The sequence below is a fragment of the Peromyscus californicus genome, unplaced genomic scaffold, assembly GCF_007827085.1.
Source record: "Peromyscus californicus insignis strain IS unplaced genomic scaffold, ASM782708v3 Scaffold_14__1_contigs__length_90479793_seg_2, whole genome shotgun sequence".
Classification (NCBI taxonomy): domain Eukaryota; kingdom Metazoa; phylum Chordata; class Mammalia; order Rodentia; family Cricetidae; genus Peromyscus; species Peromyscus californicus.
In genome coordinates, this window is record NW_026294436.1 from 39780021 (window position 1) to 39797888 (window position 17868).

Consider the following 17868-nt stretch of genomic DNA (forward strand, 5'->3'; position numbering starts at 1 on the left):
GGGTGTGCTAAGAAGGCATAGTTAATACTGAACACATCCTGTGCCCATCAGTGCCCTCCTCAAGACACTAGGTAGCTGGCCAATGGGGTAAGGAAGCTGCATTCCTGTTAGTCATGAACTGAAGACATATTCCTCTTCTGTGTTCGTCTCTAGAAGGAAGCTATGCCATTGTACAGGGGGAAGACATTTGTTAGGAGGGTTCCTTCTAAAACTGTCTTGTGGAACAATCCTCGGGGATTGCTCCATTATCTTCCTAATTTATGAGTGAAGCTATCCCTTTCTCAGTAAGCTTTACTGGCTCTTTTGATATGTTTCCTTCTTGCCCATCCAACTATTTCCTGGCCACCACTCTGCCTCCTTTGAAAGGAAACACACCACTTAGCAGGGCCTTTCTAGTAGCCCACTCACAAGAAGCCACGCACGTGTAGCAACACAGTAACACAGTAAACGGTCCAGGGTGAACAGCGCTAGGATCACTCTTGGATCCTGTATGACTCCATCTTCATGAACCTTCCTGACTGTAATCCTTGATTCCCATCACCACCTCCCCAACCCCAGCTTCCTCCCGTCTTCTGTCCTCCCCACAACTGCATCCCATTTCCTGTTGGTCTCTAGCCCAGAACAAAGGAAGGGGTTGTCTACCTTATAGGCCACTTTGGAGGGACATCTCTTGCCGAGGCCTAGCGGTGGTGACATGAGAGTCAGCATTTCATACATCTCAGTGTAATGGATGCGGCCACTGCTCATGGGGGTGGTAAGTAGGGGTAGGAGATGGGCAGGGCAGGAGGGGAGGCGGGGAAAGGAGAAAGTGGTTGGAGGGAAGGATGCAGATAGGTAGGAGAGAGGAACAGCATTCCCAGAGAGCCAAAACAAATTAATACAGGAAACAGAAGAAAAACAAAACAAAATGGACAAACAGGAAAAGAACAGGAAACCTGTTAATCAAGGCAAATCATACAAGTGACTCCATCCTGGTGCAGATTTATATCACGCCCCACACAGACCCGGGAACGCTAAGTCACAACCTCTGGTCCCTCTGACACTGTCAGAAGGTGCTGACAGGGGTCGGGGTGGGGCTCACTTTCTCCTCCTTGGTTCCTGCTGTGCTGACTTTCTAGTTCACTGCCTCTACCCCCAAAGCAACACAGACATGTCTTCAATTCCCAGGGCTGTGCATGAGCGGTATAAACCGGATAGACGGTGCTCCAGCCGTGGGTGGGAATTTCTGGCCCCTACTGGGGCTGGGATGCTGGCCCAGAAGTCAGGCCTGTCCCCTGCCCTGAACCCACAGGCAGAACGTCGTGTATCCCCCCTCTGTGGTGTGTGTGCAGCGGGAGGCGGCGGCTTGCGTTGAAAGTGGTGGGCTGGGGTGGCTGGTCAGAAAGTCGGCTCCGTTGCTTCCACCTGGCTCCGTGAACAAGAGTGCTCTTTATTCCCCAGCATGCACCAGGGTTGATGGCATGCTGGGGACAGAAGGAACAAAACCAGGAGGAGGAAGAGCATCATCTTGCATGCCATGCTACCCTCCCCAGCTCTCCCACATGCGGCTGCAGGTTTCACTAGGGGCGGAGTTTAAAGAGTCTCAGCAGAGGCAGCTGTTCAGCCTCCTGAGTTCAGGATCAGCGTCACCATCCCAAATCAGCTCCATCCATCACCCAGGCAGACATCCTTCCTGAGCCTGTGTCTTCTTCCGCTGCCTGGGCAGGGCTTGGCTTTCCTCTCATAGCACCTGAAGCAGGGGTCTTGGTAGAGTGGCTAGGATACTGAGTATCCAGGGTATGGCAGAGTTCAAACTTGTATCTCTGCACTTGTTGGCCTAGCCAACAAGTAGTGACTTGACAATTATGGCAGACCCTTTCCAAGTGTGTCTGGCAGAAACCTATGGCAAATAACCTGTTCAAGGTCATTCAGTGTCTGTGAAGGTCATTTTAAACTCCGTGCTGTGAAATTCTCTAATGGCCCTCAAATTCATGCTTTTTAAACTACTTTCACCCATGGCCCCATTTCTCTGTTGCTTCTTCCCCTCTGTCTTATAGCTTTTATTGCCGACCCTGGAAAAAGCACTCAGGATCTGTGAGGGATGGTAAGGGTAAGGATGACTGGACTCACACTTTGACTCGTGTGGTTTAATGAAAACGAAGCTCCAGTGAAGGGAAACCAGAACTCTGCTTGACTTAAAGAATTTCTGCATTTGGGAGAAGGGAGAGGTCCTTCAATAAGAGGTACAGGCCATGGTAAACCTGCGTATGTATGTGTGTGTGGGTGCACGCGCGCGTGCATGTTCTCTTGCGCCAGTGTACATGTGTGAAACAAAAAAAACCCACAGTGGCCTTTGTATTGTCTTTAACTCTCTTCTGCCTTCACCATAAACTGAGCCCTTCCTTCCTACATAGCAGCTGCTGGTTCTGGGAGGGTTTGGGCCTCTTTAAACTCAAAGGAAAGCAACATGAAGGTTCCCTCATGTGGCGCAGTGGTGGTGGAGCAGAGGGCAGAGAGGGTTAGATGCTGCATCCCACTGCAGGTCATGGCTGAGGACTGGGAGGCAAACCTTGCAAGCCACCCTGTAGGGGCAGTTCTCTCCCAGGCCCAGAGGCGGCGAGATCACCCGCACTAATTTGTACATATCCTTATACGGGATCCTGCCGCTGTAAAGAAAGCACAGGTGGGTTAATAAGATACTCAGAGAAGGCTGGGGATGGAATGATGGCTTCTCCCTGCAGGGACTGCCCAAAAGAGGTATGAGCGGTTGGTTGGTGTTGGACAGAATTAGACTAGAACATTAAGCCCCAGAGAACCACCACCTTGCCAAACTACTGTTCCCATTTTCTCGGGACATCAGAATCCATCTACTATTCAAAAGGAACTACCTAATGCCTACAGTGCCCAGAACTACCTATGTGGCTCACATCTGGCCTGAGTAGCTCCAGCTCTAGCTAGACTTCTAAGAGCAAAAAGACAGTGTGTTTCTGACCACAGTCCAGAGCAGATGTCAGGTTGCTGACATGTGGACTTACAGAACTCTTTGCTTTCACACCCATACTGATTATAGTCAGTTACTCAGGACCACCTGTCAGGAACAATCAGCATCTTTCTGTAGACTGAGAGAGACAAATTTCCCACTAGGCTCATTAGCAAGAAACAGCATTTCCATGAGAGAATTTGAAAAGGCTTTGGAACTGTGCAATAGATTATCCTGAGTTCAGCTTGGGTAAACTCTGCTCCATTCCACAGGAGCCTGCTGGGATCCATGTCCACAAAGCAATGTGGGAGGAAGCCCTAGAAACGTTCCCCTGCAGCTCCGTTCCCACCATTCAAGATCCAGTTTGAGCCTTCAGAATTCCAGGAACACTGTGACCCTTTTTTTGATAACCTTGTCTTCCAAGAGCCTTCTTGAGACTTCTGGCTTCTCATGGAAAGGGCAAAATTGACACAGGATTAATTTCCAGTGGTTAAAACATCTTCTCTGTCAGGGACCAGAACAAGGAAGCCATGGTGGGGTCTGAAGTTGCAACCTGGACCAGTCAGGGTTTCACATAGAAACTATGAGCACATCATCTGAGCATCCTTTTGGGCAGCCATATCAAAATTGTTTTCTCCAACTTCACCCTTTCTAGCCTTTTCCTAACTTGGGGCTGATTTCTCCTGAATTCTTCCAGATTGTAGCTCATCAGTACACCCCAATCTCTCACCCTTTAAAGGGATGGAAGATAGTCATGTGTCTATTTTTGTTTCTTAGAATAGTAAGTAGAGGGCTCATGAGTAACCATAGCTAATGTCCTCTACAACCTGTTGCCAGTTTTTCTTCTGAAGACCCTCACTCATGTACTTTTGTTGGTTTCTTCTCAACAAACTTATTCTAACAAGGAAGCCAATTAAATTATAACCAGAACAAGTCTTAATTCTCTAGACATTCAAAATGACAGAAGGGGTTTATTCCCCTCTGTCTTTTTGTTCAGCTCATGTGACCAAGTCTTACAATTTGTCCCATGGAAGCTTCTTCTCAGCAACTGAAACGAAGCAGAGCATCTTTAACACACTTGGCATTTGGATCCACAGATAGCATGAAACCAAAGGAAGCTGAGGTTCCAGGTGCTAGGGATACCCGAGTGAGGCCAGATGAGCAATGCCCTCCTTTGGTAGCAGATAGTTTCTCTTCAGTCAGGCAGGTGACTAGGCCCTCCATGCTTTACAGATGGTGAGTCTCCTTATTTCCAAGTTGCATTCACATACCATTTTGTCAGTTACCCTAACAGTAGTGTGCATGACATAATAACATGCTCACAAACACACTCAGGCTAGGTAGGTATCATTACCACCACTCAATAGATGGTTGGTTACATGACTTGTCCAAAGTGAGAGAGCAGCTAAAATTCAGGCCTAACGTCATTGTCCTCCAAGACACTGCCGGTTGTCTACTAAAAACCTTTGCTGGACATTGAGTTCAGTAAGGAAAGTCTATTGCTTAACCACTGTAACAGGAAGGGATTCACATAACTCTGTGCCCTGGCCCATGGTTACAAAGGGGAAAGGAACTCTAATTCACCCATCCACCTCGAGAAAAGTTAACCCAGGTTTAGCAGCTTCACAGGTTGGTAGATTTGGGGAAGAGTCTCACATTATGAAGGGAGTGTCAGGTGGAAGCAACATGGTCCACTCCTGTGAAGGATGGCATTTCTTGGAGTATATTCAGAGGGGGACCAGAATGGATAGAATGGTGAGTGGAGACTCAGAAGCTAAGTTGACCTGGGCCAGCAAAGCTCTTCATTCATAGAATGCCTTCCTCCCCTCAACAGCAAAGGCTGAAACACTGTCTTTGTTTCTGAAGCAGGGGTCAGAAGACTTTTTTAACAGTGAGATTTTTGACAATATTTTAATAGTAAATATTTTGAGCTGGAGGATCATACCACCTTTCTTACAATTATTCCCTATGGTGCAAGAACAGCCATAGATGGTAGATAAAACGAATGGCTGTAACTGTAGCTCTATAAAACCTTATTGGTAAAAGCAGTGAGCCAAACTTAGTGGTTAGGTGGCAATTTGCTGACCCCGGCTCTAAAGTCTAGATGTCATATCACATCAGAACTACTGGACAGTGAAAGACAGCAAAGAAGCCAGTCCTACCAGCTCCTGCCATTGAACTAAGTTCCATGTGATAGAACCCCACAAGTGTAGAGGGTAACATTTGGAAGGACCACTTGTTTGAAATGTAATATCAGAGTTTGATTCAACTGTATCTGCTGAGAGGAATGAGGAGGAAAAACACTAATAGCATTAACCACGGTTGCCAGATATGTCCCGTGGACCCAAAACCCCCTATCTTATTCCCTGGTGACTCATAGCAAGAGAAGGAGGAGGTTGGAAGTTCCCCTGGTTGTGAAGTCAATCTAGGGTATAATGAGATTGGCAAACAAGGATACAGCCTGCCACAGAAGGAAAGCAGGGGTACAGGAAGCCCAGGAAGAAAAAGACTTTGGTGACTGGCCTGATACCAGTGCCTCTCCCATGAGCTACAACCAAGAAGTGTTTCCTTCCCTTTCCTAACAGGCAAGTATTTGAGTGACTCCAATCCAGAAGCCCCTGGTCTCTAGGTGGCCAAGAGGTTTACATACCATGCTGCTCTGTCATATTCTGCCCAGACACGGACAAATTCATCCAAGTGGTGAGGCCCGAGGATAGAGGAATCTCGAGTCAGGTACTCGAAGTTGTCCATGATGACAGCCACGAACAGGTTAAGCATCTGAAGGGCAAGGAGAAGGGTTAGGGGAAACCAGATAAAGCCCAGAGAGCTTGCTGAATGCGACTCATTTTCGTTATTCACTCTGCACATTTCATGGTATGGGCATCATGGGTTCATTTTTCTATGCCGCTTCTCATTTGCACACAATACTCCATTCACTTTTATTGCCTGTTTGGTTTATTTAATTGTTCTTGTGGAAGCAGAGGGAATAGTGGTTTCAGCATTCTTAAAGGCTCTAGAAAGTCAAGGCCAGATAACAACATTCCTTCTCCAGCTTCCATCCCTCGTGTTGCTTCACAAAAAGGGCCTAAAAGTACTGTGAGAGCCCTAGAAACAAAGAACAGGTGAAGCTAGTTGTTCATGGGTCGGTTGTCCTCTCTGCTTGTTTAGCTAATCTTTTCTGTGTACCCAGTGTGGGCCAAACACACTGACTCGGGTGCTGGGGATATGAGATTACAGAGCGCTAGTCCAGAGATACATCTTAAAACACAGCAGGCCTTCACTAGACCTTGTTATAGGAATACTCTTAAAGAGTTAAATAGTGTCTAGAAAGGACAGTGATATATGGGAAACAGAAAAAAGTTGCAAATCATCACGGCCATGGAAGCAGCACATGCAAGTGACAGGAGAGACAGAACAGTGTACAAAGGCCATTCTTGGTAGCTAAACAACATGGAGAAGTCATTTGATTCTTGCACTGAAGGGTGATGAAGCAGGTCCTGTTTGCCAGATCACACAAGCACGGAGAGGCAGAGGAGCCAGCACGAATGTACACAGACAGATGTAGGAGTCGGGACATTCTAGGGGTCTGTATGGAGAGTAGAACGTCCTGGGCCAAGTGCCAGATCACAAAAGCATCATGTCACCATGCTACAGTTTAAACCAGGACCAGCTAACTAGCTAGACATTCTTGTATGCTGTTAGAGCTGTTCGGCTCTGGTATTTCAACACCCAAACAGCCACAGATACTAGAAATATCAACAAGCATAGCTGCGTTCCAAGGAAGCTTTGTTTATGATTTGGGAATTTGAATTTCACATAATTTCCATATGCCATGAAAATATTATCCATCTTTTGTTTGTCTCTCCCTCATTTAAGAATGTAAAAAATCATAGTTCATAGACCATACAAAACCAGGTGGCAAATTAGATTGACCCATGGGCTACAGAGTCTGCTGATCTGTAATCTGGACTATTCTGTAAGAAGCAGAAACTACTCATGGTGGTTAAACAGAAGAGATACCAAGAGATATTTGTCTTTAGAAATAACCTTGGTGTAGGAGGTAGGTGGGGGACCAGGGTGAGAATTTTGTATTCCTGGGCCAAGCCATTCACAAGAACAGTAATAAAGACAAGAATTGACCAGAGTCATCAGTTCTGTTGTGTTCCTAGGGTGCCACTGATTGTATTATTCCTAGTACAGGCCTTTGCCTGGTACTGTAGTCCAATGGGGATACAGTCACAATACTGTGACCTAAGCTCTACCCAGTCATGGAATTCTGTATTTCCTTAGCTCACAATGAGTGGAGAATCAGCAAAAGCCAATGAAGGGCATTGGCAAAGTCATGACCTTCTCTCTCTGTTATTCTTCAACACGAGAAGATACAGTATCTAGAGTTAATGCTACAGCTGCCTGGTAGCCATCAGATGTGAGGTATTTGAGGAAGAAGCTCATACAGGGAAAAGATTTATGAGTAGAGAAAGCAAAAAAAAAAAAATGAAATTTGTCCTGGTGAGACCATCTGAGCCCCATATCAAGGCTTGCTTAAGCCTGCCTTGCCCCAGGAAACCCCAGTGGTAAGTACCCATAAAACCCCATTTTGTTTAGGCTGCATCTAGCTGGGCTACCTGATACAACAATTGGTTGTGGGAATGAGAAAATAGAAGTCTCTGTTATAGATTCCTAGGTTTAGTGGCTGGGTTCATGGGCTTCCTAGATATGCAGGCAAGTTATCCGGGATACAGAAAAAATCTACAGGAGGAATACAAGTGCACTCATCTTTGCAGCATGGAGAGGGCTGGGCATATCCTAATAGCCACGGTAAAGATAGGTGACTAGAGGGTGACTTGTCTTCTCTTGGCATTAGGGCAAAGGACATTCCTTAGATGCTAGAGGAATGAGGCAGTGTCAGGCCATCAGAATAAGCAAGACAGCTTCCTCTAGACTTCACTGCCATGCAAGCAACATCCCTCCTGGTTAAGATGCTGTTGTTTGAAAATTGCTGTTTCATACTGCTGAACCCAAGGCAGGCCTCTCTACCACAGTGACTTCATCCAACCACTTTCCGGATTGTAACTGTTTTCTGTGCATCTCCACATTTTTCACACTCCTTCCAGGCACTTATTATTAGTGTTCATAATAACTATTAACATTGCTATTGCTTCATATTCATAACCTTTAACAGTGTGCTGTGTGCATTAACAACTCTTGTTTGTTTTCAGGCTCGCTCTAACTCTTTGTGAGGAAATTTTAATTACCATCAGCTCTTTGAGAAAAATAAATGTTTCTGATTCATAACTGCACTCTTAGCGCCCACCACATGGCCTGGCTCATCAAAGGGCATCAGAAATCTCTGTTGAGTGGTTGGTTTGAGATGAGGAGTGCATGACTTGCCCAAGGTCACAAAGTCAGTCTTATGTAGGGCTGAGACTTGAAGGCAGATCATCTCACACTGAATATAGCCTCATTAAAAATAACATTAATGTGAATTATGTAGCACCTTCCATCTCAAAATTCGAAAAGTACCATTACAGCCTCCAATTAATTTTCCAGTTTTATCTCTGGTTTCTTTTTAAATATTTATCATCAAACACTTAAACTATATAAGATAAAATTGAGAGGTCTATGTGTTCCTCTTTCTGTTTCCAGTTTGTCTTTATAATTGTTAATGCCCTGTATGCTGATTTCTTATTTACTGGAAGCCACAAATAGACTGTGTCTTGCTAACAGTTCTAAGTACTGTGATAAAAATGGGTTAAAGATGTGAATGCATAAACTTAAGGTTCCTTTCAGTTTTTTCATTATACATTGCACTTTCAGATTTGTAAACAGTTCCATGTTCTTTTTCATTGAAAAATGTTTTATACCCACAGAAAAGAAGTATATTAAAATATATGTATTATCTCACTCCATATACTACTGCTGTCAACTGAGTTGTGTGTGTATGCATGTGTATATCATGTGTTTGTGTGACTGCATGGATGAGACACATAAGGAGGCCAGAGCAGGATCCTGAGTGCCTTGCTCTATCTTGTCTTATTCCCTTGAGACAGGGTTTCTTACTGAACCTGGAGCTAGGCTGGTGGCCAGTAAGCCCTAATGATCCTTCTGTCTGCTCCTTACATAGCACCGGGGTTATAGGTGCCTGTGCAGCCATACTCAGCTTTTTACATGGGCTCTGGGAATCCTATCTCAGATTCTCATGCTTGCACAGCAAAGGTCATTACCCACTGAGCCATCTCTCCAGCCCTATCAAGATTTCAAAGGGGAAATGCCTTTGCCAAGGTTATATGGCAACAAAACCAGAACCAAAAAGGGGGTTCCCCAAGCCTCCAGTTAGTTCACTCCCTACATTACCTATGTGCTAGGCATAACAGGTTATCCGCAGGCTCCTTGCTGACACTGGCAAGCTGAACTGTCAGATTGTATTAAAGACAGAAATGCCTGGACATGAGACCGTTAAGTTACTTTCCAACGTATAGCCATGGAATTGACCACTTCTGAGCAGCAGCATTGTTTTGGTTTTTGATTGCTTTGTGCAGCCAGTGGCATGTGCAGTGAAGTTGAGCTGAGGGACATCAGGGAGGCCAGAAGGACCACGGTAACACTTCTATTGCTCTGGTGCCACCTTATGTATTTATTCTATACATCACTGCTGATCGGATGAGCAGGGAAGACATTGCTGGATGCTTTCTCTAAAAGAAGGAACTAAGAGGGCATTTCAGGTCTCTCACCACTTCCCTAAGTGGGAATGTTCTACATATACTACTCAATATTCACTAACACCCAAAGTAATCGTGTTTTCACACCATAAAGCTTGCCAGCTGCCATCCAATTCAATGGTACCACAGTCAGGAGAGAATCATATCAATTATACTGTATGTGATCATCATTTGCCTATTATTAACCCTATAAGCTATTTTCAAGGTACTGGTCCATAAACAGTTAAAAACAAAGTCCCCCAAATAGACATAAGCCTTCGTTATTAAATAAACTACACAAGGCACAAAAAAAAATCAGGAGTTACCCCAGTAACCCCACAGTTGACATGAAGCTTGGTGCTGTGTTCCTAAATTCAAGTACTCATCTTGTCACACAAGGATTGTCCCCTTGAAGCAGCAAAGACCTCAACCAATGAGTCCCCCCACCAAGGATCCTGAGGGGCACCTTGACCCCAAGGGCAATAATCTAATTCTTCTACAGCTTGGAGTGTGGGAGTGTGTATGTGAGGGAGCAGGAACAAAGGAGGGAAGAGAGAGAGGCAGAGGAGAACATTCCCAGACACTGTAGGAACCCTCCCCCTATTTATCAGGAGTACCAGGCCCACCTCAAATGAGGACACACGGTTGCTCACCAGGAAGGAGCAGAAGAAGATGAAGGAGACAAAGTAAACGTAGGCCAGGTCAGTGCCACAACGCTCATTCTCGTTCTGCCCCGAGGGTGCAGTGGTATCAGGCTCACAGCCCTTCTCGCCGAGACACGACAGCATTATCTCCTGCCAAGCCTCCCCCGTGGCACTCCTGAGCAGACACACACACACACACACACACACACACAAAAAAAAAAAAAAAAAAAACCATATTTGTTAGAAGTCTTCATGTTCTGTCCCATCCTTTCACACATAAGGACCTATGGGCTTCCTTCTTAACCCTTTGGGGCACTTTTAGTGTTTTCCATATAGAGATGAAGAATGCCAACAAGGCCCCCGTCTTGTTCTCCCCCCACTCCCCAAACCCACTTGTCCATCTGCTGAGGGACTAATCTGATAATAGTGAGATAGTGGTAGAATCCCAAGACTCCACATTATCGCAGTCACTCAAGGTTCCAGGTCTTAAATTGTTCCCATCAGAACATTCATCTCCCCTCCCAGAATCCTGGAGGACAAGTTGAAATGCACAAATTAACTATGGAGTTAAAGTTATTGATGAAACTTTCTAAACCACGGAGAAAGCAGTTAAGGCGTGGTCTCCTTCCACTACCTATCCTAATAGGATCAGCAAAGCAGAATTAAGAGACCAAGAGGCCAATCAACTTCTTCCCTCCGGTGTTTCTCCCCACAAAGACCACGAGCTCTTCAGCTTGAACAATTGTTCATCCCGATACCTGAAGAGCAGCATGAGGGACCCGAAGAAACTGCGGAAGTTGTTGTGCCGGTTGATGTGACTCTCCTCATCTAATTTTATGTTTCCAAATACCTTGGGGGAGATAACAGAAATCAATGAGCTGTATTGAGCTGTGTCACATGTCCAGCACATAGCCATTAGATACACAGGCAAGGTAGGTAAAGCTACATGGACGACTTCTTGATGGCGGTCTCTGAAACAGATAACGCAGAGTGAGAGAGCTGGCAGACACCATGTTCTTGGCCTAATATGGAGACTAATTACCTTCCCCACTGCTCCAGCTCTGCAAAGGGGACTAATGCTAGCAATGTCCAAGCAGTATATAGAATGCAAATCTTTTAAAGTCATTCTACTGAAACACAGGTTCTCCTATGCCTAAGTTGTAGGTGCTTTTTAGTTCTATGGTACCCATGCCATCTACCAAAGACATTGCTCTACAACAAAAGGACAGAGAAAGAGCCACGCCTCTTTTCCCATCTCTGATATTCATGAAGGGAATATCTGTATTTGTCAAGGAAGTCAGTTATGGTTTGAGAAGAAGCTATCTTTCAATATGCAAGCAGATCAGATCCTAGGGGTACAACTGTATGTTCTTTAGGTCTGTTTTTATTTAAATATCCAAGTCTCAGAAGTTTGTTATATTAATCTACAGCCAGTGGAAATGAACACACATACATCTGCACCCACACAAACACCATCCAACTGACACAAATCTCACCAAAAGAGAGCACTTAAGTGTAAGCTAAAAGCAAGGTCCAGGTAGTAGGATAAATGAATGATAATTGGACACGTGAAAAAGAAGGGTGGGAGATATAGCCCTAACTTATATTCTTGAGGTCCTAGATTCAGTTCAGAGTTCCAGAAAGAAAGAAAAATAAAAGGAGGGAGTGGGGGAAGAAAGAAAGAAAGAAACAGGTAGTCTGCCTACAGAGAGAACGCTGCTAATGTGTTGCTGGACTTTGGTCACTGACATTCATACAAAAAGAGGCAACACTCAGCAATCTTTATCCAACACAGTGATAAACTCAGATGACTCCAAGATGCTCCACTGAGAAGGGTGCATACTCTTCTTCCACCTGTGCCTCAGAGGTCAGGACTGATCCAAGTCGGTGCTGGTACAACTGACTACTCCAAGGGTCACTTTCCCAGCCATCTGAGATGATTTACAGCCTGCATTTGGCATGCTTCGGTTTATTCGATGTATGCTAAATGGAACACATTTTCCCCTAACAGTTTTGAGAATGTGCAATTGAGGAACAATCTCTGCCCCCAGCTATTTTGCTCAAGCAACTCCCACTGACACCTGCTTTGGGAATTTGTTCTCGGTGCTGTTTTTTCAAAACCCAAATACTACTTGTCTTCAGGGAGAACGGAGGTGGCGAGCCAGGCAGCAGAGGGAAGAATAGAAAGAGCAGATAAGAAATAGAGGGGCTCCTCGAGAGACACAGAACTGAAAATCCCACAGAAGCAGCCAAATCTCCTTCGTCCTGGATACTTCAGGTTGTATATCCTTAACCAGCAAGTTTCCTTTTCTTTTCATTCCTTTAGCTAGGAATCTAGCATTTGTGCCCAGGCTATCACACATTCCTAGTTCACAGGGCTTTTATACCCTGTGACTCTCATGGAAGCAGCATTAATTGTCCTGGCTGTGACTTTTCTCAAATACTCTACAACGTAGTTGGAGAATGCACTGTGATTTTGTACATAGTAATTGTCAAAGAAAGCACAGCTACTCTGAATATTTCCTGAGGTAATTTTCAAGCCCCAAATATTTATTATGGAAGTTGTGCATCTTAAAATTTCTTTGTACATTTTTTTTTACATCCTCCCAGCTTTTATCACCTATATCTCCTTTAACAAAGACCATGAAAAAGAAAGAAGGGCCTCTTCTGAAAGTTGCAGGACAGAACGGGCTGACATCCATTTCCACTTGTAATCACAGAACTAGAAGGCTCGGCTTATGTTTAACTCACTATTCTACTATGAGTAAGGGAATTATGGCCCAGGGGAATTTAGTAACTTACCCAAGTTCACACAGCTGGACAGCTACAGAGCTGAGGCCACAGCCTCACTTCTAACAACCTGTGGCCATAAATTCCTTCCCATAAGTGACAAATCACTCCTTTGTTCTGCAATAATGTCTTCTGAGAAGACTTTGAAAGTCCAGAATAGTTGTTTGTCTTATAGACAGAGCTGGTTGCTATTTAGGTCTATCTGTGACCTTGCTCCTACCCGTTTGCCCCTCTGTTTGTGTAGGGCTCTCCGTTTTGTGATGACAACATTGGATATGGTCTCTCTAGTAACACACTCAGGTATGTCTATGCTTTGAGCATAGCATGGGGTCTCTGTAATGGACCAGGCTAGGAACAGCCAGCTAAAGCAAGTCAACAGTGGCAATGATGTTCATGCCTCTGTGGAAATAGTGTTGTGAAATTTTAGAAAGAGGGCTAAACATGATAACATTAGAGTTATGGTGGCTATCACGGTTTATAACTGAACAGTTCCCAGCTCCCACTGAAAAGTTAAAGAAGTACTTGCATTTGCTTGTCACAGAGTTAAGAACATGGGCTGTATGGGAGCACAACTGGGTTTCAATATCAGCTCTTTGGCTAATTATCTGAGAATATGAACAAGGTTAAAGGCTACTTGACCATGCTAAAACATCAGTGGAGACAATGAAATGCTATCATTCCTGACTATGCTGATCATATACCTTGCCCTTTTCTCTGTATGTATGTTTGCATATAGGCATACATTAAGAACATTGTCTGGCATACCAAATAATTGAAGTAAATGATGAGCAGCATCATCAGCACCAGTGTGGGTCTCAGCAGTAAAATTGAAGATTCTATCATATTGCTTGAAGATGAAAGGGGTCAGGGCTGTTTTTTCATACAGAAATGTAGGCATACACAATTTAATTAAACCAACTTTCCAGTTTTGATTTGAGAAAACATAAATTCTAGGACAAAGTTTAGAGGGAGTTGTTAGGGTCTTGAAGTTACCAAGTGAGCATTAAACTTCTGTTTCTAATGTTACTGTCATCATTTTAATCTCTACTGAAAGATCCTTGGAGAAGGAAAAACCACAGCCTCTCAAGCAGGCCTGAAATATTTTTTTTTTTTTTTTTTTTTTTTTTTTTTTTGGTTTTTCAAGACAGGGTTTCTCTGTGTAGCTTTGCGCCTTTCCTGGAACTCACTTGGTAGCCCAGGCTGGCCTCGAACTCACAGAGATCCGCCTGGCTCTGCCTCCCGAGTGCTAGGATTAAAGGTGTGTGCCACCACCGCCCGGCCAGCCTGACATATTTTGATGCTGGACATCCTACTGTGGTTTTGAAGACCAATACTCCCCGGTCACAGAGTTAGAGGGAGAAGGAGAACAAGAAGGCAGCTGAGAGGAACAGAAAGAAGAGGTCTTTTAGAAAGAATCTAAGCAAGGCTGCTGACCAGGAAGCCGGGAAACTGAGGCAGTGGCTCCAGGTGTCAGAAAGCACTGAGAAAGCATCCAAGCTGCCTGGCTGCAGAAGACCATCAGCTGAAGTTGGGAGGGGGGGGGGCGGATTTAGTCATGAAAGGAAGCCTGCCTTAGATAAACAACCTGTATACTCCATCAGATACATTAAGGGGGTACATGCTCATTTTTTTATAGAAGCATTTCATCCACCCCAAATGACTCTTGTCCTCAGAAAGAACATTTGGTTTCTTGGGGCTCAGAGAACCTCGAGCTATCTGCACAAATATCCAGGTGGGAACCTGATCTGCTATCAGGTTCTGAAACCGGAGAGGATGTGAGTAGCCCAGGGAACTGCCCAGCAAGTTGCATGGCCCTGTATAATAGGAATCGCTTGGAATGTGGCTCTTGGGGCTCCCTAGAATGGTCAGTGGTAGGTCTTGATGCATAGACCTCAGACAGTTAAACTTAACATGGATGAATTTGATGTTATCGCTGACAGGAGGAACAACCATCTACCCTTCGTTTGGGTCAAGTCCAAATAACAGAGATCCTGAGAAACAAGTAAGCCTTGCTTTAGTTGCAATGGGGAATCCCTCTCTTGGAAAACAATGGTGTCATTTTGCTTTTGTTCTACAGTAGCCACAGAAGCCAAGCTACTCCTAAATCAGCAGCATGATGGGAAAATCCCAGAGCAGAGCATCCTGAGTACCTAGGGGACCATGGCCCATGTGCAGTTCCCAAGGTCATAGTGCCACAAGGCCTCAGAGAGGCCCCTTAGTCAAGCAGAACAGTACGAATCATCTGCAACCCTGCCAGAGATGCCAGAGACCATCTAGGCAGCTGCTGCCCCACCAGGGCACTGGTGTGCTCACTCACCTGCATCCCAATGATGGCATAGATGAAGAAAAGCATGGCAATCAGAAGGCAGACATAGGGGAGAGCCTGCAAGGGAAGCAGGAGACCGTAATTAATCAGGAGACCACCGCTCCTGTAGTGCAGAAGCTGGAACTCTTATCTCAAGGCTATTTCAATCAGGACTGGCGCTGCTCCTTAGGGCTGTTCTGTTTGGAGTAGTCTTCCTTTTTATAAATAAGCCCAAGTTTTCTGACAGGTATGTGCCCCTAATCTCCAAAAAGAGCGAAACTTCCTGGGCTTGAGAGACATTTCACTAGACATGCAGAAGAATAGTAATCCTAGCAACTGTGACCCAAATTAAGTAGGAAGAACTTGGTTTGGGCTTCAAGGTCTCAGTATGGGTCCCTCCCATTCCTACACCTAATGCAGAACTCACAGTGGGGAATTTGGAGACCAAGTTAAATAACCAGGGTCCCTTGTTATATGGATAACATATCCATCCCTAAAAGCATCTTTTATCTTCTGATGAAATACCATTTTCTAGTGTTTAATCCTTTCAATATTTTATTATATTTCATATAAATTCCCCCAAAGCCTGCTAAGAGCCATTATGAAACTGTAATGAAGCCACATGACAAAAAAAATTAAAAATCCATATTGTGTATCCTTACTGCCACTTTAGGATTATAGCATTTCAATCTGGGAGTCGAAAGCAAGGACTTGCCCCAGATATTCTAAAGCAGGGGCAGACACAGGGCATAGGACTGGCCAATATACTTGTGCGGTGATCCCAGTACTGGCATGAAATTCCCCTTCCTTTACCGCTCAGTAAGCCCCCTGGAGCCAGTGCCACCGTGAGTCTCTGTCTTGTCGTGAGAGTACACACCACAAGTCTCAGGAGACCAGCCAGAGGCTTTCAGAAGACTGGAGCAGGGCAGAGCTTATCAACAGAGCTAACAAAATGAAGAGCCCCAAGAGGGACTATTTACAACTTGAATAGAGAAAAATTAAAATGCAACTGAAAGCTGATGCGGAGACCTCTCTGCCACAAAGTGCTGAGTCCCAAGATCTAAGGAAAGGAGTGCCTGCATTTCCATGAGGATTGGCATAAAGGGCCGGGGCCTGGAGGGCTGCCCTCTTCTCCCCATTTGGCCTGGTCGTCTTCTGCCTTCTCCACCCAAAGCCTCCAGTCCTGGATTATCTTCCTACTCCCAGCTTTAGAGAGAAAAACCAAAGAGTCCATCTGTTCTCACTTCTTTTAAAAGAATATTGTTTGTTATTTTTATTTATGTGTATGTACGTGTGCCCATATAAGTTTATATGCACCATTATGTATGCAGGTGCCAGTGAAGGCTGGAGGATGTTGGATCCCCTGGAACTGGAGTTAAGGTAGTTGTGAGCTACCCCATGTGGTTGTTAGGAATGAAACCTGGGTCCTCTGCAAGAGAAATATGTGCTTTTCAACTCAGGGCCATCTCAACATACATCCTAACGCAAAATAAGAGAAGGATGAAATTCTGAGCAGGGTCCTGAGACAGAACTGGATGGAGTTCAGGGCTGGCTCAGAGTAGGCAAAGGCAATGGTAGTGTTTACATTGAGCTTCTCTCTGCTTTGTATTTGCTCAAGTGGGTTTTTTTTTGGGGGGGAGTGGGGGGTTGAGACAAGGTTTTTCTCTGTGTAGTTTTTGGTGCCTGTCCTGGATCTCACTCTATAGACCAGGCTGGCCTTGAACTCAGAGAGCTCCACCTGGCTCTGCCTCATGTGCCACCGCCACCCGGCTCTAAAAATTTATTCTTAAGCAATCTGCTTTTGTACTATGTCCCGGAACTGTCCTGAAGAGGAAACGCCCATCTGTAATACAGCATGACAGGGGTTCAGATTCATGTGTCTTCCTTTCTCTGCAGTACTCATTGAATATGACAACCATTTGGCCATCAGTCTTTGACACTTCCTTTCACTTCAATAGGACACAGTGTCACAGAGACTCGGTGACTGGGAACACATGACAGGATGACACATAGTTCTTAGATGCACTAACAAGTGAAGCTTGATGGGCAGTCCTCTTAAAATAAAATAAAATAAAATAATAAAAACAGCTTCCAAAGCAGTCTGTCTTTCTAATTCTAAATATGAACTCACCTGAGACTCAGAGGGCAAATTCTTAAGGTTTTGAATTTCTCCCCTGTCATCTAACTCTGGAAAACTAGAGTTCACTGAGGTGAGGCCTCTGTGGGAATAATCCTGCCAAACAATTGGCTCTTGATGGGGTAGAAAAGCCAAGGCTATACCTTGGAGACTGAACATCCTATAACCAGTCTTTCATCTCAACTCCAACAATTCTTGTAAAGAAGTCAATCAATAAGGAGGATATGGGACAAACTCCCTTTCCAAGTGATAACATATCATGGTTTTACTGCCCTGTACTCTTTAATTAAATATATAATTAGTTAAAAGAAGGAAGACAATTTGGTGAATTGATA

At 44.7% G+C, this 17868-nt stretch overlaps 1 protein-coding gene across 7 annotated transcripts in view; it reads right to left on the reverse strand.

Moving 5' to 3' along the window:
- Cacna1e (calcium voltage-gated channel subunit alpha1 E) overlaps nt 1–17868 on the reverse strand; it is a 473485-nt gene that overhangs the window by 23394 nt on the left and 432223 nt on the right. For 5 of the 7 annotated variants that reach the window (XM_052737228.1, XM_052737227.1, XM_052737225.1 and 2 more), the window contains 5 exons: nt 15409–15474; nt 11060–11151; nt 10311–10476; nt 5610–5737; nt 643–739 (listed from right to left, as the gene is read on the reverse strand). In XM_052737228.1, coding sequence (XP_052593188.1) covers nt 643–739; nt 5610–5737; nt 10311–10476; nt 11060–11151; nt 15409–15474 — 549 coding nt within the window. Of the gene's footprint in view, nt 1–642; nt 740–2548; nt 2646–5609; nt 5738–10310; nt 10477–11059; nt 11152–15408; nt 15475–17868 lie in introns of all 7 variants that reach the window. The other 2 variants (XM_052737226.1, XM_052737231.1) reach the window with 1 other exon arrangement.